This window comes from Microtus pennsylvanicus, chromosome 2, assembly GCF_037038515.1.
Source record: "Microtus pennsylvanicus isolate mMicPen1 chromosome 2, mMicPen1.hap1, whole genome shotgun sequence".
NCBI lineage: Eukaryota > Metazoa > Chordata > Mammalia > Rodentia > Cricetidae > Microtus > Microtus pennsylvanicus.
Window position 1 is genome coordinate 80,646,302 of NC_134580.1, and position 20,734 is coordinate 80,667,035.

General features: G+C 46.2%; 1 protein-coding gene across 2 annotated transcripts in view; it reads left to right on the forward strand.

The window, feature by feature from the left end:
* The first annotated feature begins 20,321 nt into the window (after positions 1 to 20,321).
* The window catches only part of Fbxo3 (F-box protein 3), a 28,520-nt gene continuing 28,107 nt past the window's right edge, over positions 20,322 to 20,734 (forward strand). Inside the window, exon 1 of one of the 2 annotated variants that reach the window (XM_075961577.1) lies at positions 20,322 to 20,482. In XM_075961577.1, the coding sequence (XP_075817692.1) occupies positions 20,379 to 20,482 (104 nt within the window). In that variant the 5' untranslated portion in view covers positions 20,322 to 20,378. The remainder of the gene's footprint in view (positions 20,483 to 20,734) is intronic. The other variant, XM_075961578.1, reaches the window with a different exon arrangement.

Here is a 20,734-nt window from a genome sequence, read left to right on the forward strand (position 1 = left end):
TCAAGATGTGAGAATTAGCCAATAAGAGGCTGAAACTAATGGGCCAGGCAGTGTTTAAATGAATACAATTTGTGTGTTGTTATTTCGGGGCATAAGCTAGCCAGGAGCCAGGTGGCAGGAACACAGCCTGCTGTTCCTTTTACAAGATCCTATGTGAGGATAGAAGTTGTCCTATGACCTTCATGCATGCACCATGGCACCCCCACCACCATACACCCCAGAAGCAATAGAAAAAGGAATCAATGGTCAGAGATGTATTCGTGTTTTCTGTTTCTAGAAGTAGGCAAACTGTTCAATGTAAAGTTCCTATTACACAATCCCAAGTACTTGAAGTAACTCGTGAGTGACTGTTTCTCACAACTCAGATAGTAAAGTTTAAGATTAGCAGTGACTACCACAGGGCCCCAGCCTGAGACTAGCACATCAGACATTGAGCCCAAAGTGCTTTGTGGGCACTGAGGTGGTAGAATGGAGGCAATGCAGGGGAGGTGATAATGGAGCTAGGTCATGTCAGGGAGTCAGGCAGAGACGAGAGATGGAGAGGAAAGCATCTGTCTGAGCAAGATGCATACAGACAGAGGCCACTGAGGGCATCTAGAGATGCTGGAGGAGGAGAGAACATTAGTGAGGCCATGTTTCCTGTGAGGGAGCTGAGCTTGGATAGTAACCACTGGTTCTATGACCTCTGAGGGTGGACATGGAAGCTCGATTGCAAGGGAGGGGCATGACTGAGCTGGAGACAAGGAGGGAAAGGCTGTAGAGGGCACAGTTATCCAACTCTGCTTTGACTGTATTGACGTTTAATACATTTAATACATATATGTATATGTTTTGAATAATACATATATACATATATGTATATGGCTTGAATAATTGCCTTCTTGACTTCTAACGTAGTCTTAAGAAGGACTAAAAATAAATTAGTAGAAGGAGAAATGTGGGCTGTAACTTTAGTGGTTAGGTCAATGGAGTTGGCCTTAGAGTAAGGAAGGTGTCTTAGGGTTTCTTTTTTTTTAATTTTTTTTTAAATATTTATTTATTATGTATACAATATTCTGTCTGTATGTCTGCAGGCCAGAAGAGGGCGCCAGACCTCATTACAGATGGCTGTGAGCCACCATGTGGTTGCTGGGAATTGAACTCAGGACCTTTGGAAGAGCAGGCAATGCTCTTAACCACTGAGCCATCTCTCCAGCCCCTGTCTTAGGGTTTCCGTTGCCTCAATGAAACACCATGACCAAAAAGTAAGTTGGAGAAGAAAGTGTTAATTCAGCTGACACTTCCATATCACTATTCATCATCAAAGGAAGTCAGGACAGGAACTCATACAGGGCAGGAACCTGGGACAGGAGCTGATGCAGAGGCCATGGAGGGGTGCTGCTTACTGACTTGTTCTCATGGCTTGCTTAGCCTTCTTTCTTATAGAAAGCTCAGGGATGGCACCACCCACAATGGACTGGGCCCTATCCCATCAATCACTAGTTAAGAAAATGCCTTACAGCTGGAATTTTGGAGGCATTTTCTCAATTGAGGTTCCCTCCTTTCAGTAACTCTAGTTTATGTCAAGCTGACATAGACCAGCCAGCACCGCAGGTGTGGTGGCCTGAATGAGACAGCCTGGGCTCATTTATTTACATGCCTAGGCCCCAGTTGACAAGTTGTTTGGAAGGACTAGGAGGGCTGTGGCCTTGGAGGAGGTGTGCCACCCAGAGTAGGGGTTGAGGCTTTAGAAGCCTATGCCAGGCCCAATGTCTCTCTTCCTGTTGCCTGCAGATCAGGATGTAAAGCTCCCAGCCCCACTTCCAGTACCATGCCTGCCTGCTTCCCACAACTAACCTTCCAAAACTGTAAGTAAACTCCCAACTAAATGCTTTCATTCATGAGTCACCTTGGTCATCGTGTCTTTTTATAGCAATAGAACACTAAGACAAGATTGTATTTGTTTTTGGCAAGAAGAGCTAGCTAAGAGGGAAAGGCAGAACCTTTAAGAGGAAGGTGGGGGGACCGGGAAAAATTGCTCAGCATTAAAGAGCACATACACTCTTCCAGAGAATCCAAGTTCAGTTCCCAGTACACCCACGAGACAGCTATGGCCACCTGTAACTCCAGCTCTAGGTTCTAGGTGACTCAACTACCTTTTCTGCCCTCCACAGACACCTGCACCCACATGCTCATCCCCCACGCAGATGCACATACATACATACATACATACATACATACATACATACATACATATTGTTATGATTTACGGCAGGTGGGAGACTGCGGCAGGTAAGGGGCAGACAGATATGCCATGCAGAGAGAGTTTGCGTATGGATTTTAAAAATATAAGAGAAAAGTGGGAAATTGATGGAGCATAAGGATACATGTGAAAGAGGCAGGCCCACAAAGCAGCTGATGTTAAAAACAGATGATAGCTGGAATGAAACTTGGTATAGGGCTGGAGAGATGGCTCAGTGATTAAGAGCACTGACTGTTCTTCCAGAGGTCCTGAATTCAATTCCCAGCAACCACATGGTGGCTCACAACCATCTGTAATGAGATCTGGTGCCCTCTTCTGGCCTGTAGGCATAGATGAAGGCTGAATACTGTGTACATAATAAATAAATCTTTTAAAAAAAAAGAAAGAAAGAAACTTGGTATAGCACTGGTCTAATTTAATACACACAAGGCTCTGGATCTGATCCCCAGCACCGTAAAACAGCAAGGATGACGTTAGCACCTACTGCATAGGACTGTTAGGGATATTGGGTACGTTTGTTTATGTAACACAGAGAGGTCAATACACAGCATCGCACACAGCTCATGGCAGGTGCTAAGGAAGAGATAATGATGCTGATGTTGATGATGATGATGGCCCTGATAATGAAAGCCTTTAGGGGACAGGAAAGATGAAGCCCACAGGTAGGCACAGGGGCACTAATGTGAGAATTCCTTCCACATCAGAGGTAAAGAGTCTACCCTCTCTTTTTAAGTCCCAAGTGACAAACCACAGTATTCTACCAAAGTTCAGCCTGGGGAAGCAGCGGGTTTAAAAGGCACAGGTGCAGGGGTAGTTACAGGCTTTTAGAGAAACCCAAAGCGGCCACACTAGAAAGTCTTCAACAGGAATGATTGTTTTCCCATAGTAGATGGAGTTCCCCTCAGTTAACCTTCCCCAGCCTCTGGACGCTAGTACCTCCAAGAGCCCTAGGCTACTGTCTGCAATTAGGGAAAGATTAAATTCAAATGGTTGGAAGGTACAGGAGGGAGCCTCTGAAATCTCAGGTGACGGATAACGTCTTTTCCCACCAGCTTGCTCTCTAAGGGAGGGTCAACAGTCCAGATCTCAGGGGTGGTCTGCAAATAGTCACTGCTGTAAGTGAGACAAGGAAGAGGCAGTGCTGCGCTTAGCCTCCAGTCGGAAACCACCCTTTAGACCAGCTGCCTTTGTCTGGGGTTGGACTCACCCTTCCCACTGGTTAAAAACTCCCGAGGGTCACAGAGTGTGCACTCTCAGTCCCTGTCCCTTCTACTCACTCATTTAGCTGGAATGTCTTGTCCCCATGGCAGGTATAGTCCACAGCCAGGAGCAGTCCTGTTCGGGTCATATTGTCTCTCACGTCATCCCAAGAATAGGAGGAAGCTAAGATGTTCACACGCTAACCTTAAGGTTGGTATGGACCAACGATGGGGCGTTAGTGTGGAGCAGCAGTGTCTGCGTGTGTGCTTTAGAGTTTCCCCGTGACGATGGTTGGAGTTAGGATGGTGAGAATTAGGTGGGCAGGTGTTCTGAGAAAGGGATAGGGTGCCTAGGTGGCAGAAGAATATTCTTTCCCTTTCCTTGGGGTCCTGTATGGCAACCGCGGCCATGGACCCCAGTATTTGAAGTTCTCCAGTTAATCCGTTGCAGTGATACAAAAAAGGGGGGGGGGGTCCTTCAACCTCAACGTCTGTGGTAGAACTTGAATGGAATGGTTGAGCAACCAGTACCAACGTCATCTGATTTCTAAGGAGCACTTTGCTCTATGAGTTTGGTTTCATCCCAGCAGCGGACACCTCCAGGAGTGTGTACCCCCGGAAACTCTGGGACCTGCTTCGGGTCTTCTTGGCCCAGAAGGTAAGTCCGCGCCATCTGCACATCTTCCAGCCTCCTGAGGGTCCCCTTCTGAGGGACTGGTGGAGTGATTTCGCCTGGAGAGGATGCATCAGATGTCAGAAATCTCAGGAAGCTTCTGCGCAGGTTCACGACGCTGCCGATGCTGTCTCCATGCGCCTAGCGCCACCTTCCGGACATTGACGGTCACTTTGCCCCTGCAAATGTGAGGAACCAAAGAGGAACAGGTTAATGGGAGAGGGGTGGGAATATTAGATGGTAACCCGGAGTGAGGAGCCCAGGCCCAGCAAGGACTCCAGGCTTAATGCTGAGGCTCCTCTCTAGGACCTCACCTGGTCACAGTGCACGGATTTTCCCTGGGGGCTGCCTCCGGACCCTCTAAGCAAAGTGCTCTCCTTCATCCATTCAGACTTCCTCGAAGTGAAGTTGCAAATCTAACTGAATCGTATAAACTGGTTCTCTGCAAATAGAGAAACCATAGCCTTGGTATCTTGAAACAAATGTATTACTTGCCAGCACAAAGAACAAACACAGTTTTGGCGTCTGCATTTACCTGTTTGCCCATGTGAGAATATGGGCATCACTGTTGGGTTGCCAACAGCAATGCATAGGGGTACAGTGCATGCCAGAGGCCCTGGAGTCATTCCAGCACCAACACCAAGATACTCAACAAGACTCCTAGTGTGGTTTAGTGAAAAGAAGACAAACAATACAGCGTATAGCCCAGCGTTCAGGCTGGGACGCCCTTTTTAGAAAGGATGAAAGGAATGCGTTACTAATACTATCCAGTCAAGCTCTGCTCCGTCATGCTCTTCCCACTTCTCTGGGGCTAGTCTCTGAAAGTCTAGAGAGGCTTACAGGCAAGGTTGGGGCTTAGACAGAGGAAAGGGGGAAGGGCAGCTGATAGAGGTGAGGAAAGAGGAGACAGACTCAGGGGAACCTGGAGAGACAACCAGGAGATGCCAGTTGGTCTTGAACCCTGTTGCTCCTCGGTGGCAAAAGACAGGTTGGTGTTTTCTTGGCTTGTTCTGTTTTTGAGATGGCCTCACCCTATGGTCTAGACTGCCCTACAATCTGCGGTGATCAATTGCTGTGACTTCACTCATGAGCCACGTGACTGAGACATCAGCTTTTACTGTTTTGTCCACAGAACTAAGCAGCTTCAGTACAGGGGAAGAGCTGACAGGAAGTGCAGGTTTGGCAGGCTGTGTACAAAGGAAAGGCTGTGACTTCTTCCCTACTCTTTTATGGAGTGGACAGAGCAGGCCTGCAGGAAGGGTAGAGCACCCTTGGGTCCTAGGCAGAATCTAGCCAGAACTGTCCTGGGAGGCTTAAGGAGGTGCCCTGGAGGGTTCCCTGAGGGGTTCTAAGCCCAGCCTCTGCTGACTTTTGACTAAAAAAGCAGAAAAGTATCTGCTTGGGAGTCTGGTAGCAGTCTACACCTCTGCCCTGTCCCCAAGCTCAGCCAGAAAGGATTTGTTTGCAAGAAAATCCAAGGTACTCATGAGGCCCATAGGTGAGGGGGTGACTCCAAGTGGCTTTGTGGGAGCACAAGTACAGTGCCTGCAAGTATTCAGCCTTTAGCTTGGTGTTGCCTGTGGATACACTGGTCAACATTGGTGCACAAAACCATGTGAAGATTAGTGTTAATTATCAGTTTGATAAGATCTAGGCTTACTGGGGATGGACCTCTGAGCATGCCTGGATGGGAATTCTGATTGAAGACCTATCTAGTATAGATAGCCTGGTTCTATGGCAGGGAATCCTGGACTGTATAAAGCGGAGAAAAGTTACTGAGCACTATCAAGCATGAATTCATTACTGTAATGATCTGTCCTGTCCCTTTAAGGGACAAACTCCCCCACCTCCACTGAGGCAAGCAGATCTTCCTTCCAGCCTGAGTCTCTTCCTTTCCAGCTTTCTCCCTAAGAGGCAGCTTCTGCCTTTCTCCCTTTGCCCCACTTCTTCCCCTTCCTCCTCTCTCTTTTTCTCTCCTCTTTCCCCTTTTCCCCTTTCCCATTTTCATTTTCTCTTTCCCCCCATAACCCACTAAATAAATATCCAACCTCACTCTGCATGGTGTGTCTACCCTGTCTGTTTTGTCTCTCACCTGCTGCAGCTGCGGCTCCTCATGGGACTGGCTGCCTTTGTGGCCCGCTGTAGTCTTGTGACCCACTGCCTGCTGGGGACCTGCAGCGTTTTACTTTTACCATAACAATTACTCTCTGCTTCTTAGCTACCTATTAGATCAATCATGCACCTTAGGCAGGCAAGGTGAAACAAATCTAGCACATCTTTACAGCATTAACAAAGGCAGCAGAAAAAAATGTAACACACCTTCACATAGTTAGAGTAACATTCTGCCCCATAAACAACTGAAACACATCTTTACATAGTTAAACTATACCACAGGTGACAACTTGCATCTCTCCCTGCAGACATAATGTGATTAGCTTTGCCTTCTCTACAGTGCTGGCTATTGCATTTGTTTGGGTTTTTTAGGGGCTATTGTTTTGTAGTTTTGGTCAACTTAACAAAAGCTAGATTCATTTGTGTAGTGATATTTTATGTTTTAATAAATAAAGCCTGCCTGAAGATCAGAGTGCAGAGGTAAGCCACTAGAGGCCATGGAGTGGTGGCTCATACCTTTAGCCCCAGGGCTTGGAGACAGAGGCGAGGGATCTCTGTTAGTTCAAGGCCAACCTGGGCTACAGAAGATTGAGTCTGTCTAAAAGAGAAACAGAGTCCACACAAAGGTGATCCCGGCACTTGGGATCCCACACATTTAATCAAGGCACTGGGGAGGTGGAAACAGAAGTGATCTGGCTGGGTGGAGAGAGGAATATAAAGTGGAAGGAGCCAGGAATTCAGTGCAGTCTGAGGATCACCCCTGCAGTCAGAGGACAAAGTCTGAAGAGACAGTTTGAGGACAGAATCATTCCTTTAGTCTGAGAATTAGTAGAGGTAAAAGGTCTCTCTGGTGGCTGGCCATACTGCTTCTTTCATCCCTCAGCTTTTACCCCCTAATATCTGACTCCGGGTTTTATTTATTAATACCAACTAGAATTCATGCTACAAATTTGGGAAAAGGGAGCCTCGGCTGAGGAACTGCCTCCACCAGATAAGCCTGTGGACAAATCTGTGTCCCTGAGCAGGGGGTTGTGGGCAGTGGTTCTGGGCAAGGCAGTGAACAGAGTTCCTCCATGGTCTCTGCTTCAGTTCTTGACTCAGCTTCCCTCAATGATGGACTGTAGCAGGAAAGTCAAATTAGACCCTTCTTCCCCAAGATGTTTTGGTCATGGTGTGTATCACAGCAACAGAGAGGCTAACTAGAACACACAGGCTATAATAGACTGTCTCTCCTCGAACTGTAAGCCAAACTAAACCCTTTATTTCTTGGGTCTCTTCTTGTCAAATATTTGGACACACTAACAAGAAAAGCAATGAATATAGTACAGACACCTCTTAAAGACCACAAGTCTCAGAGCTGACTTTAGCAAGTTGAATGTCCCTGAAGAGAGATATGCTTGGACACAGTCCAGGAATGGAGTCATGTGAGAAGAATTCTGAGCGCTTGTGAGAAAACTCCAAGACAAGAGTCTTGTGACTTCAGTTTATTCACAACCACAAAATTGTTCTTGGGATGTGTTCTTGTGCTCCTTCCAGGTGTGGCCAATAAGACTGAGTTTAGTTCAGATTATCTATTACAACTGGGAACTGTTACTTATTTGCCTCTATGGAAAAACATGTTTTTGCCATGTGTGACTTCCACATGGGGCTTGTCCACCATGTGTGGGTGGTCTGCCACATGCTTCCCTACCACGTGCAGCTTGTCCTTGTGACTATACTCTTTACTCGTGTGACTCTACTCATCTCTCAGAGTATAAATTACCTGGCTATCGTGTGAGACTTTAGTCTGACTGATTTATTGGCTCCATTCTCCCAGGTCCTACTGCCTCTAGAGCAAAAAAACACCTGAGTGCAGGTATCTTTTTTTCTTAGGCCTGGGAAGGCCCAAATAAGAATGGATTCTGTGTAAAATCCACAAGAAAGCAAAGCAGAGGTGTGGCCGATATTTGTGAAGTACCCGCGGGAAGGTGGTAGTCCATGGGATGGGTTTGAGTTGACATTCTTTTTAGCAGGAAGATCAGGCTGGGCATCTTGCAGGAAGTCAGCCTGATGCATTCCGCACCCCTTTAACATTTAGTAACCCAAGAGAAACTGAAGTTTACAGCTGTCCCACTGGAAGATAGCTCCAGAGCACAGGAGACCATGTCTTAATCTTTCTGAGAACTCACAAGCACAGAACTGGGTAAAACTCAGTCACTAGAAAAGGGACCTGGAAAGAAAGGACCCTAGGGAAACAGAGAGCAACTGTGTCAGATCACCAAGACACCTCTCTGCAGGGTCTCAGAAGTAGTTACTGTTGACTCAAAAGGTAGACATTCTATCAGGACCCTGGAGGCTGTGGAGGCAAGGACTGTGGGACCAACAGAGGCAAGAGACAGGCCTGCGGGACCAACAGAGGAAAGACACAGGACTGCGGGACCAAGAGGTGAGGCGTAGGACAGGTCTAGATCACTGAACAGAGGTACAGCTGGGAACCCAAGTGCACTGTATCCATGGCTGTGACTGAAGCCCTAGTGACACTTGAAAGTTTCTGCTTGTCCTTCCCTTGGTCAGATGACAGGTTTGGTGTCGCCTTTGCCATGGCAGTGTTAGGGGTCCTTCTTATGGGGTCTGGCAAGGGCATTGCATCCTTCTTTGATTTGGTGTATTCAATAAGTTCGCTGACCTGGTTTTTCTAACTTAGTTTTAATGTGTGCTTGAGTTCATAAGTTCCCTCCACAGCAAACATGTAGAGGTCAGAAGGCAACGTGTGGGAGCCAGCTCTCCTCTTCTACCACATGGACTCCAGAGACCAAACTCAAGCCATCAGCCTTGTTGACAAAAACCTACTTAGTCATCTATTGGAGAAAATTTGCCCTTTGGGAGGATTGGGCAATGTCTAGCGTGGGCAAGATCACAAGGACAAACTAAAGTTCAGTTCCACCAAAGTTCACCTGGGAATGTTGAGTTTAGGCTTGCTTACAGAGCAGTGGGTGGGGGTTCTGGGCAGGATAGGTGACCTTAAAGCAGTCACCCTGGAAGGTCTATGCCTAGAAGGCACAGTGGCTTCCCTGCATAGATGGAGACCCTCCTCTAGTCCTTCCCTGAGACCCCAAAGCAGAGATGGCTAAATATTCAGGTGAAGGTCTCCTGATTCTCCCACCCCCCCTTCTCTGAGGGAGGGGGTTGACAGTCAACAAGGCCAGCTGTGGCAATCTTTCCCAGGCAGGCCTCCTGAACTCTGAAGATGGTGCCATTTTGGCTTAGAAACTGGTCCTGGGGCTGAAGAGATGGCTCAGAGGTTAAGAGCACTGGCTGCTCTTCCAAAGGTCCTGAGTTCAATTCCCAGCAACCACATGGTGGCTCACAACCATCTGTACTGAGATCTGGTGCCCTCCTTTGGTGTGCGGGCATACATTGAGGCAGAGTGTTGTATATATGATAAATAATAATAATAAAAAGAAACTGGTCCTGTCCAGCCCCATCTCCCTGGCTATATCTCTGGGATGTTCATCCTGTCCTCTTGGGTTGCCAGCTGTTGGAATGAAACACAGCTTAAAGATTAAGGTCTTGTCTCTGCTTATTGGTGCTGGCGGAGGCAGGCATCATGGCCGCAGGTATTCAGCATCAGTAGATGTGTTGGACCCTAGTGTCCAATCACCGAGGAGGAGGAGTCGCTCCAAGAGACCATCTCTCATATCACAGCTGATGTAAAAGCATGAGGATTTTATTAATTCTGTCATGACAGGGTCTTCCAGCAGTCGGGAGGCCAGAAGACCCTGAATGTCTGGTACAGGCTATTTTTAAAGGGAAAAACCACAGAAAGAAGGGGTGTCTGGGGGTTGTTCTTTAACTATTATGATTGGCTTATTCAAAAAGGCTATTACCAATAATTGGCTGGAGTGTGGTTGCCAGATCAGATGAGGTAAAGGGAAACTTCTGAGGGTCACTTTGCCTCTTCCCAGGGACTAAGTCAAAACATCAGTAACTGAGTCAACACCTAAGGTTTATCTTGCCCCTATTCAGGGATGGAAAGTTTCCAACATCTCAGTATGTGCATGCATAGCTGTTATGTCCTTGGTTCCCAGGGGAGGTGGGGACGTACTGAGAGTTGTCAGAAATGGCTTCTGAATTGTCTTAAAGTTCTACAGACGTACTTGCCCAAAACAAGCAAAGGCAAGTAACACTGCTTTTTTCCTGAACCACTTTATAACTGGACCAATCATTAGAAGGTACCACCTTCCACTCTGAGGGAAGGTCTTCTATTCTCAGTTAATCTTTTCTGGAAATGTCCCTACAGACACATCCTGTCTTAGACTCAGCACCTCTCTCTTGCTAACGTGACAGTCCTGCCTAGAAAGTCACTGATACATGCTGCAATTCATCACCCCAGTGATTTTCCCTGTCATTTCTTTAGCTCCCAATCTTCTGCTATGAAAACACCTAGTAACGCTCTCTTCCAAAATGAGTGTGGAGATCAAAAGAAGCTCCAAGCAAGTGAAGTTTGGAATGAATGTGTGCTGTTGATAGGAGCACAGCCAGGTCAGGGACCCTGGCCTCAGCCCCATGGGAAAACGTCCACATACTTGGAGGTGAGGCTCAGGGGAAAATGGCAAAGCCAAATGTGAATGTTGATAATGTTGATGCAGAAACCATCCATCCCTGCTGAGTTCCCCTGTTCCCCCATTTTTATGGTCTGAAGATTGCTCCCCTATAGGGACTGCACCTGTGGAGATTAGCTAAGCACAGCTTCTTGATTTAGCTGTATACTGTAAACCTGTCTCCTCTTAGTCCAGCTGTATGCAATAACCCCACCTATATAATAAACACACTGAACTTCCATTGCTAAAACTAAAAGCCCACACCACCCAAATCCAGCTCTTTCCGTCTGTCTTTTCTTTATTCCCTCACTTCCCCGAGTCAGGGCAACCTCCAAACTCTGCATCTCCGTGTTTGATGTTAAAACGCTCTTCAGATATCCAATTCCTTTCTGCTTTGTTTACTGCAGCATACTTTGTCTTGGGTTGGTGCCACTTCCTGTTAGCACCTTTTCTTGGCACAGGTATCACATGACTCTGGAATCTCTAACATCCAAGGCAACCCAGGCTTCTCAATTCACAGGTTCACACAAAGATCTCTCTAGACCTCCATTCAGGGACACCCCTGGCCTCAATGACTTTCCTTAGTCTTGGAGGAATATTCTTCAACCCCTTTTTTCTAACCATATGGCTGAAGTTGTCAAGTTCTGCTGCTTGCTGGGGCTGGAACATAGTCCCTCATATAATTTTATCTTCAGCAGCTTTCTATTTTCCATGGTTTCCTTCACTGCCTAAGATTGAACTGTCCTGGAACTTGCTCTGTAGACCAGGCTAGCCTCAATCTCAAGAGATTCAGCAACCTCTACGTTCTGAGTGCTGGAATTAAAGGCATGCACAACCACACCCGGCTCTAAACTGTTCTTTAAACAAACTGGAAATTTACTTGGGTGGGATCTTGCCCTGAGGTGACCAATCCCTTTGTTTCATTTCTTAATCTGTTTATCTCCTTGAACAGGGGATTAGCTCCACTCCTCTTCCTGGTGCCCTTTTCTCCTCAGCTTGCTCCTTTTCATTATAAGTCTTTATAAGCATAAATACTAGTAACCACACGACAGAGTCCATACTAGGCTATTTTGAGATTTCCTTTGACAAAGGAATTAAGCCAGAACTCTTCACTTTGGCCTCAGGCAGACTCTTTGGATAAGGAGAAAAAGCAGCTACATTCTTCACCAAAATATCACAAGAACGATCTCTAGGTAACATACTAAAACTCTCCTCTGTTACATCTTGAGCAGCCCCCACAGTTCAAATCACTCTTATCACCACTGTCTTCCATGCTTCTTCTGGGATCACCCATGAAGCAGCACCTAAAGCATTCCACTGCTTTCCTAGCCCAAACTCCCAAAGTCCAAATTCCTCCAAACCAAAACCATGGTCAGGTCTTTCACAAGAATACCCCAGTCCCTGGAACCAACTTCTGTCTTAGTTAGGGTTTCTATTGATGTGAAGAGACGCCATGACCATGTCAGCTCTTACAAAGGAAAATATTTGATCAGGTGCAGCTTACAGTTTCAGAGGTTTAGTCCATTATTATAACAGTGGGGAGCACGGCAGCATGCAGGCTACATCTTGGTCAGAAGGCAACAGGAAGTGGACTGAGACACTGGGTGTGGCTTGAGCATATGTGAGACCTCAAAGCCTACCACCCCAGAGACATACTTCCTCCAACAAGGTCACATCCACTCCAGCAAAGCCCAATAGTGCCACTCCCTTTGGGGGCCATTTTCTTTCAAACCACTACACATGCCATACTCAATCACAATTTCTACTTTTCCCCAAACCTTTGGAACCATCCACAGCAAATTCAGTGTCCACAGTCATTGGGCGTCCCAGGCATAAGAACTCTCCATTCTCCCAGTGACATCAAAGCAAAGAACATAGCAGAGTAATAACCTTGTCTCCTGCCCTGGTCCCACTTTTATATAATCTGCTCAGTTGTGGGAACCCATGGATTTTATAAGCTGAGTTTCTCTTACATATTGCTCACATTCTCAGAGAACACTTGTTTTTCAGGCCTTGACTTGTGTGTTTTGATTTTGTTTTTTTTTTAGAAAAAAATTAATTGGATCTTCTGAAGCTCTGGCTGGCCTGGAACTTGCAAAATTCCTACTGATTCTGCCTCTGAGTGCTGGACTCACAGACCATCATCCTATCTCTACCTTTCAAGGCTTTAGATTTTATGGATCCTAGCCCACGTATGGATTTCAGGTTTCTAAAGGACCAGTTGTAATATCCTAAGTAAAAGATTCAGCTACTGACCTGGGTGATAGAGGTTCTCACTATTCAGGACTTCTTCTAGAATGACTATCTATATCCTTTATGGATTCTTTTAGGGTACCCTAAATGCCTTGACTTCAACTGTTTCTTTAACCGATTGCTTTTTTTAAAAAAAAAAGATTTTATTTATTTATTATTTATACAGTGTTCTGCCTGCATGTATGCCTGCAGGCCAGAAGACATCAGATCTCATTGCAGATGGTTGTGAGCCACCAACCATGTAGTTGGTGAGAATCGAACTCAGGACCTGTGGAAAATCAGGCAGTGCTCTTAACCTCTGAGCCATCTCTCCAGCCCTCTTTGACCAATTTCTAAGTTATTGGTAACTAGAGCTATTTTTTTTCTACCATAATAGTTGAAACTTAAGCTATTTAAATTATCTCCGCAGACACAAGTATGAACACTCTCATGTGGTCTCACCTGCAGGTTTGGCTGAGGCGAGCTCCAAAGGGAGACCTGACAATTAACAGCCCTGATTTTTTATATTGAAGGAAGGAAAAGATTGTTATTTGAAAAGAACAACCACTAATTAGGAATAACATGTTCTGAAATCAGCCAGTTTATGGAAAGCCTCACTGCCGTAGCTCATCATTGATGGCCTTGTGACTGACCTCCAGCCTACTAGTGACAGCCAGCACTTAGCACAGCAGCTCCTAATGCTATCATTGGACATGTTTTCTTGTGAATAAATATTCAATAGACAAATAAAATAAGTTGATACTATCATTATTCTATTATAAACCATTATAATGTCTGTGAAATTTAGACTTTATATAGGAGCCATTTACAGGCAAATTCAGCAAAAAGAAATCATAAAGAAGAACCAAATCATTAGGGAAATAGAATTAGAGAAGGAGACAGATTATTTGTGTGCCTAGTATATTAGATAAAGAACGACTACTTTTAAAGTATATGTCTTGTGTGATATTTTTATCCCAATGTACAAAATATAGGTGATTAGGAAGAATTCATTTTTAACTGACTTTCCTAGTTGTTGTTTTTTCTAGTTCAGTGTAGTTTTTTTTTTTTTTTTTTTTTTTGTGTGTGTGTGTGTGTGTGTGTGTGTGTGTGTGTGTGTGTGTGTGTTTAGTTTGGGCTTTCAAGACAGGGTTTCTCTGTGTAACAGCCCTAGCTGTCCTGGAATTAGCTCTGTAAATTAGACTGGCCTCAGACTCATAGAAATTTACCGGCCTCTGCCTCCCAAGTACTGGGATTAAAGGTGTGCGCCACCGTTGTCTGGCTCAGTGGAGTTTTTGTTTCTTAGTATGCACAGGAACTTGCACGCACACCCGACAATACTACATGCAGAGCTCTGAGTATCTATTGTGAGTTACCTGCCGTGATATCCAAGCCCAGAAATCACAACATCACATTCAGGGTCTGCACCTCAGACACCAGAAGACAAACCCTTTGCTATCTACTGTAGCCAGACTTTCTTTGGCCCACCGGCCCACAAATAATGACCTGGAGATTTATTATTACTTATAAAAATTTGGCCTTTATCTTAGGCTTGTCCTCAACTAGCTTTTACAACTCAGATTAACCTGCTTCTATTAATCTACATTCTGCCATGTGGCTTTTACCTTTCCTCAGTACATTTGACTTGCTCCAAGTCTGCTGGCCAAATCCCCATGCGTGCATTCCTCCTCCTCTTCCTCTTCATCTCTTTCCCCAGAAATCCTGCCTATCCTCTCCTGCCTTGTTACTGGCTATTCAGCTTGTTATTAAACCAATTAGAAAGCATCTTAGGCAGAGACACATCTTTCCAGTGTAGACAAATATTCCACAACAATCTACGGAAGAGGTGGTTCCTCTTCACAGCATTGAGGTTTCAAAGTCTTTTCTTTTCCCGTCAGTTTCCAGGACCCTAGGGTAGTAGCTGTGGTACCCAGTCATAATCCCGCACACTGTAATCCTCAGGAAAGATCCAAATCCACAAAGTCTAGAATTCTCAAAAGATTAAAATTCTGAATGCTGAAATCACGAAAGCTAAAGCAGTCAAACCATAATTCTTATTAAAGTAAATGCCCCACAAGGGAATTCTGGGTGGTTGCATTGTGTCCGGTGGAACAAATACCTGAAAACCCAGTAAAGAATTAGCCTGGACATCTGTGAGGAAATTGAACAGGTGCTTTAGCGAGGAAATATTGTCCCTCTGATCCTTCTGACTCGGAAGTTGGGAGCTAAAGATGGGAAACTGCACCAACAGGAGGTGTTTTTAACAGAAAACACAGCCAACCCCTCACAGATGGAGAGTAAATATTATCTTTTCTCACTCCTTCCCCGGGCTCCCTGGAAGATCCCATTGGCTGATCAAGACAGCCAAATAAGAAAATAAGAAAAGCAGCGTGAAGGAGCTGAGAGAACAGAAAAAAGCAGAGACCAATTTTTCCCTTTTTCCTGGAGAATATTGACAACAAAATAAAAGCAGAACACTAGCCCACCCAAGTTTGAATAGCAAATATTTCTGATGGCACAGATATAGCCTAGCTACGCTCTTGGCACAGACCATTGGTCACCACAGGATTAACTATGGCTATCTACCTGTTTAGGTCTCAGTAGGACACAGTAGGATTCCAGCACTTTGACTCTACAGGACTTTTGAACAGGTGAGCGCCAGAGTTCAGCATCCTAGACACTTTTTTTTTTTTTTTTTTGCATGGAGATACAGCCATTCTCCCTCCTCTATCTAGAAGGAGACACCATTTCGGTGATACAGTGTTGCAGGCTTTTGGATTACAAGTCATTCTTGGACACACTCTCAATCCACTATGTTAGAAACAGTTAACGGGAAACACTTAAAATGTATTTAACTGGCAAGACTATCACCACCCCCAGCCCAGCACCTGGTCAAAAGGGTTATATCCTTGGGCGCCAGAAAAAAAAAAGCAAAATAACCCATTTGTTTAGTGAATTCAGAAATACTTAAGTCTCTGCCAAAGAGAGCTCAAAGCAACCCAGTTCCAGGATTCGGTTTGAGTAGTTGCTACCATTCCGCCTCTAATCCTCTTACGCCCTTCCCATGCTTCTCACTAGCCAGGAACTGGCTGTGTTCCACAAGAGCAGCTAAATCCATGCCACGGTTTTGCATGACCCATCCACCGGGCTGCTTTTTCAGCAACAGTGGTGGCCCCCAATCTTCAGCCACCCCTGTACTTTTATCCTACTTGCTTTCCGCCATAAAGCATAAATCCACTCCTGGATTTTCCTGGGCTCTGCTGAGGAGGACTAATCCCCAGCAGCCAGGTGATGGTGTCCTAATGGTGATCCTCCCTTCCGGTCATTTCTGGCCTCCCACGCACATGCGCTACCTCATTACAGTCAAGAGGGTGCGGAAATCCCTCAGCACTGAGATAAGGTTGCAGTTGGTACACAACCTTCATGTACCTGCAGTTCAGGGGCCGGGTGTATACAACTCCAGTACTGTGTGGTGGAAATAGAAACTGGGGGTTTGGGACAACAGCGCACAAGGCACCTGACTCCACGGCCATATTTCATATCCTCCCCCAATCGACCCTAGCTTCCAGCTTTCTTCTTCCACTAAGAGGTGCCCCTAGGTTGGAAAGAGCAAGATACAATAAATTCCAGAAAATGCTCATGGTTGCCAAAAGATGGTGTTTTACATATGGAGAGAGGCCACCAAAAAAAATAACATTTTAGAAGGAGCCACGCCTTCTAGAGCAGTGGTTCTCAACCTGTGGGACTCTACCCTTTGGGATTGAACAGAGGTCACATATCAGGTATTTAACCAGTAACAAAGTTACAGTTATAAGGTAGCAATTAAATATCCTACCCGTGGGGGACACTGCAGCATGAGGAACTCTATTAAAGGGTCCCAGTATTAGAAAGGTTGAGAACCACTGTTCTAGAATCTAGAGCTTGGCATCTGTTCATCGCCTGCCCCACCTCCAAGCAAGTTCTTTTAGGCATTTTAGGAAGGGAAAATCAATCATTTAAAAATAAATAAAAGCATATAGTGAGAGTGCATTTCCCTCTTTCACCTCAAACTTTTGTATGATTTTGGTTTTCTTTAAAATTTAGTAATTTATTCAGTGTTCTAGTTAGCTGTAGTTGTCAACTTGACACAATCTCGAGTGCTCTCCAGGGCAATTTGGATGTGTCTGTCCCCAGCCAACTGTTACAGGGTGACCCTTCCACATTCGAAAGAACAGACCCAGTAGTATGCTCCTGCCAGTGCTTCCTAGTCTTCAGGGCCCAGATGTGTGTCTACGGTAAAGCAGGAATTATGGGTTGATGCGTGAGGATCTTACTGGAACACACAATAGAAACTTTGAAGCCAGTGAAGCCAAGGGGGTCAAAACCAAGTGGGACGTTACCTGCTGTCAGATACAAGGTAGCAGTGGAGTCCTAAAGGGAACATATATCAAAAGCATTGGGGATAGACTACTCCAGAGAAGAGGAGAAACTTAAATCTGCATATGGCCACTTCATTCAGAAGCTTGCGCTTGCAGATTTGCCAAAGGCATTATAATGGCAAGAAGATACTGACATTCGTCTGTGTCCTTTAGAGAACAGCTTTCTAAACAATTAGCCATCTTGGGGGGTAGTTATCCCCACTCAGACCAAGGTACACCTCCTCCTGTCTTTATAATAGAAGACCCAGAGAACTCAGTCCTGTGAGCTCTCTTGCTCCTTTGTCCAGCCATTATTGGGGGTAGTACAGAGGGGCAATAGGAAGCCACATTCCAGGAAAGGATGGGCTCTTGTGGATCCTGTTCACCTATGTTGCTCCCCCAATCATCTCTACTTCCCCCTATCACGTTGGATAGAAAAACAGAGCCTGGGCCTGGTGGGAGGAGCTGGTAATCCCACAACACTTTCCAGGAGATAAGACAGGAACTGGCAGCATGAGTCCCTGTTAGGACTTCTGAGCCTACCTATCTGTGAAAAGCAAGGCCTTTAACAGAGGACTCACTTTGACTTTTTGGGCAGGGGAAACGAATCATGTATTCAAGGGTACACCTTATCCTTGTCTACCTGATGCTTTAATATGGCACTGTGCGATCCTGCTTCGCCATTTTCTCCAGTATAGATTTTTGGCATTCATTTTCATTTTTAAATATTTTGCGTTAAAGTAACATTTCTCTCAGTTACTCCATCTTTTTCCTCAGATAGGGCATAGACAAAAGAAATTATTCCATTTAAATATAGGTTAGTGAGCCAGTGAGTTTATTGGCTTTGCTTAAGGAGTGTGAACGAAGGATTATTTCCAGAAAAATGGAAGAAGGCAGCTGCATCCCCGAAAAAGTGTCCCCTCACCTGGGTGTATAGGAATATAGGCAGTGGATGTTTTGCTTTTCTGGGCAGAGGGAGGGATCATAAAAGCATTAATGAATTGAGAAAATGCACTATTGTAGGGGGCTGAGGGAGATTATATCTACTTTTCCAAGTATGTGAGAGAAACTTTCTCCAGGGGTGAAACTGCTTAGGTAATGGAAGCACTTGCTAGCAAGCCTGACAAGAGAGAATGGATTCCAACAAGGTATCCTTGACCTCCATGTCTGCTCACACACATACCTTCACTCAAATGTATACACAGTACAAAAATAAATGTGACTTTTAAGAAGGGAAACTTTCTTTAGGATATTTACAGTCACCAAGGAAATGTGGTGACTGTTGTACTCACAAGCTTGGGAAATCAACGTTTATTAGCAAAGGTTATTATCTTTAACCCACGATAGGTCAAAGACAGGAGGACCAGTTCACAGAACTTAGATACAGAGAGCTAATGCTCCATCTCGCTACTAGTGACGGAAGTGCCTGGTACACGAAGTCCAGGTCTTTCAGATCTCTCAAGTCTCTCTACACACAGCCCCTGTGAAACCAACATAAAGGAGAATTCGCTCCTCCGTCCACCACTCCACCCCATCTCCCACGCCCACCTTGTTATCAGCTTTACAAAGTTGAAGAACTGCCTCTTCCGGTCCTGCAGTGGTCCCAGTCAGTTCAGCCCCTCACGCTTGTGGAACTCAATCTGGATATATATTTTGGTTTTTCGAGACAGGTTTTCTCTGTGGCTTTGGAGCCTGTCCTGGAACTAGCTCTGTAGACCAGGCTGGTCTCGAACTCACAGAGATCCGCCCGCCTCTGCCTCCCGAGTGCTGGGATTAAAGGCGTGCGCCACCTCAATCTGGATTTATAGAATACAAATTTAAAAATTCCTTTTCCATACATTTTACTCTCAGGCTGAAAATTTGAAACTCATCAGAGGGGCAGGAGAGAGCATATCCTCTGGGCCAATGTTAGAAATAAGGTTGAGGTCTCAAAGACAGAGCCCACCACTCCAGCTATCGCGTCTGCACAAGGTAAGTTTCCTCTAGATAAAGAGGGTGTGCTCAGAAGAGCCAGCACCTCAGACTCGGGCAGGGCTTCTGGTTATCGGGTTTTTATGCTAATTCAGGTAGTGACTGTGTCTTTCCCCATTGGTGGAAATTTCCTCATTGCCTCAATTCAGTTGACTACAATGAAATAAAAAAAAAATTGGTGGGGGGTGGGGGGTCACTGCTCCAGGTCATCAAATTACTGGAAAGTGTTTTGTTTTGTTTTGTTTTGTTTCTTTCCTCCAAGACAAGGTTTCTCTGTGTAACAGCCGTGGCTGTCCTGAAACTAGCTCTTGTAGACCAGGCTGACCTCGAACCCACAGAAATCTGCCTGTCTCTGCCTCCCGAGTGTTGTGATTAAAAGCGTGCGCCACCACCGCCCGGCCGATTATTTTTATGTTTAGGTCCATTTTGCTTTGTGGGCAGTGGTCGAATGCTAACCTCCCGATTATTTTGAAGTTGGAGTGCCTTTCCTTGTGTGTCTCTGCCATTCCTTCGGTAGAAAGGGCTCAGAGCCGCAAAGCAGAGTGTGGATGGGGGTGGGGAGGAGGAGTCAGGCAACTGAAGATCTTGGATTTGAAATGAAGTAATGGGTTTGGGACCCAAAGGCCGGGATGATTAGTGCCAGGTTTAGGGAGAGGCTTGGAGGATAGCACATATAAAATGGCAGGAAGAAGAGAGAGAAGACTCGGGAACGACTGACAGGGTTCTAGCTAACCTTAGGAGACGGGATGGGAAGGGAAATAAGCAGCAGCAGACCAGACACAGCGCCGGCCAGCAGTGCCCAGCGGGGCAGACAGGCCGCGGAGTGGGCGGGGCACAGGCCGCGGGGTGGGCGTGGCACAAGGGGGCGGGGCCCGGCGACAGTTACATAACTAACCTGTGCAAGCGCCGCGGAACGGTTCGGGCGGCGGGGGCGGGGCCGGGGTGGTGCCAGGCTGCAGCGGGCCGGGCAAGATGGCTGCCGTGGAGGCCGAGACGGCGCCGCTGACCCTGGAGTCGCTGCCCACCGACCCCCTTCTGCTCATCTTATCCTTCGTCGACTACAAGGACCTGATCAAGTAATGGGGCGGCGCTCATGGCAGGGTGGGAACGTGGAAGGAAGCGGCGAAGGAGGCAGGGAAGGAGGCCCAGGGTCGCTGGCTGGACGCGGGCTTCCTCCGCACCAGGGGGTGACTGCAGGGTAGCCGTTATCCTGCAGAGCCACGGCGGGGGCTGGGGGGAGACGCGGAGGAGGGGGCTGGGCATCCAGGCTCCACTCTTGCCCAGGTTCCTGGGGACTTCGCGCCCTCTCCCTCAAGCCTTGGCTAGGC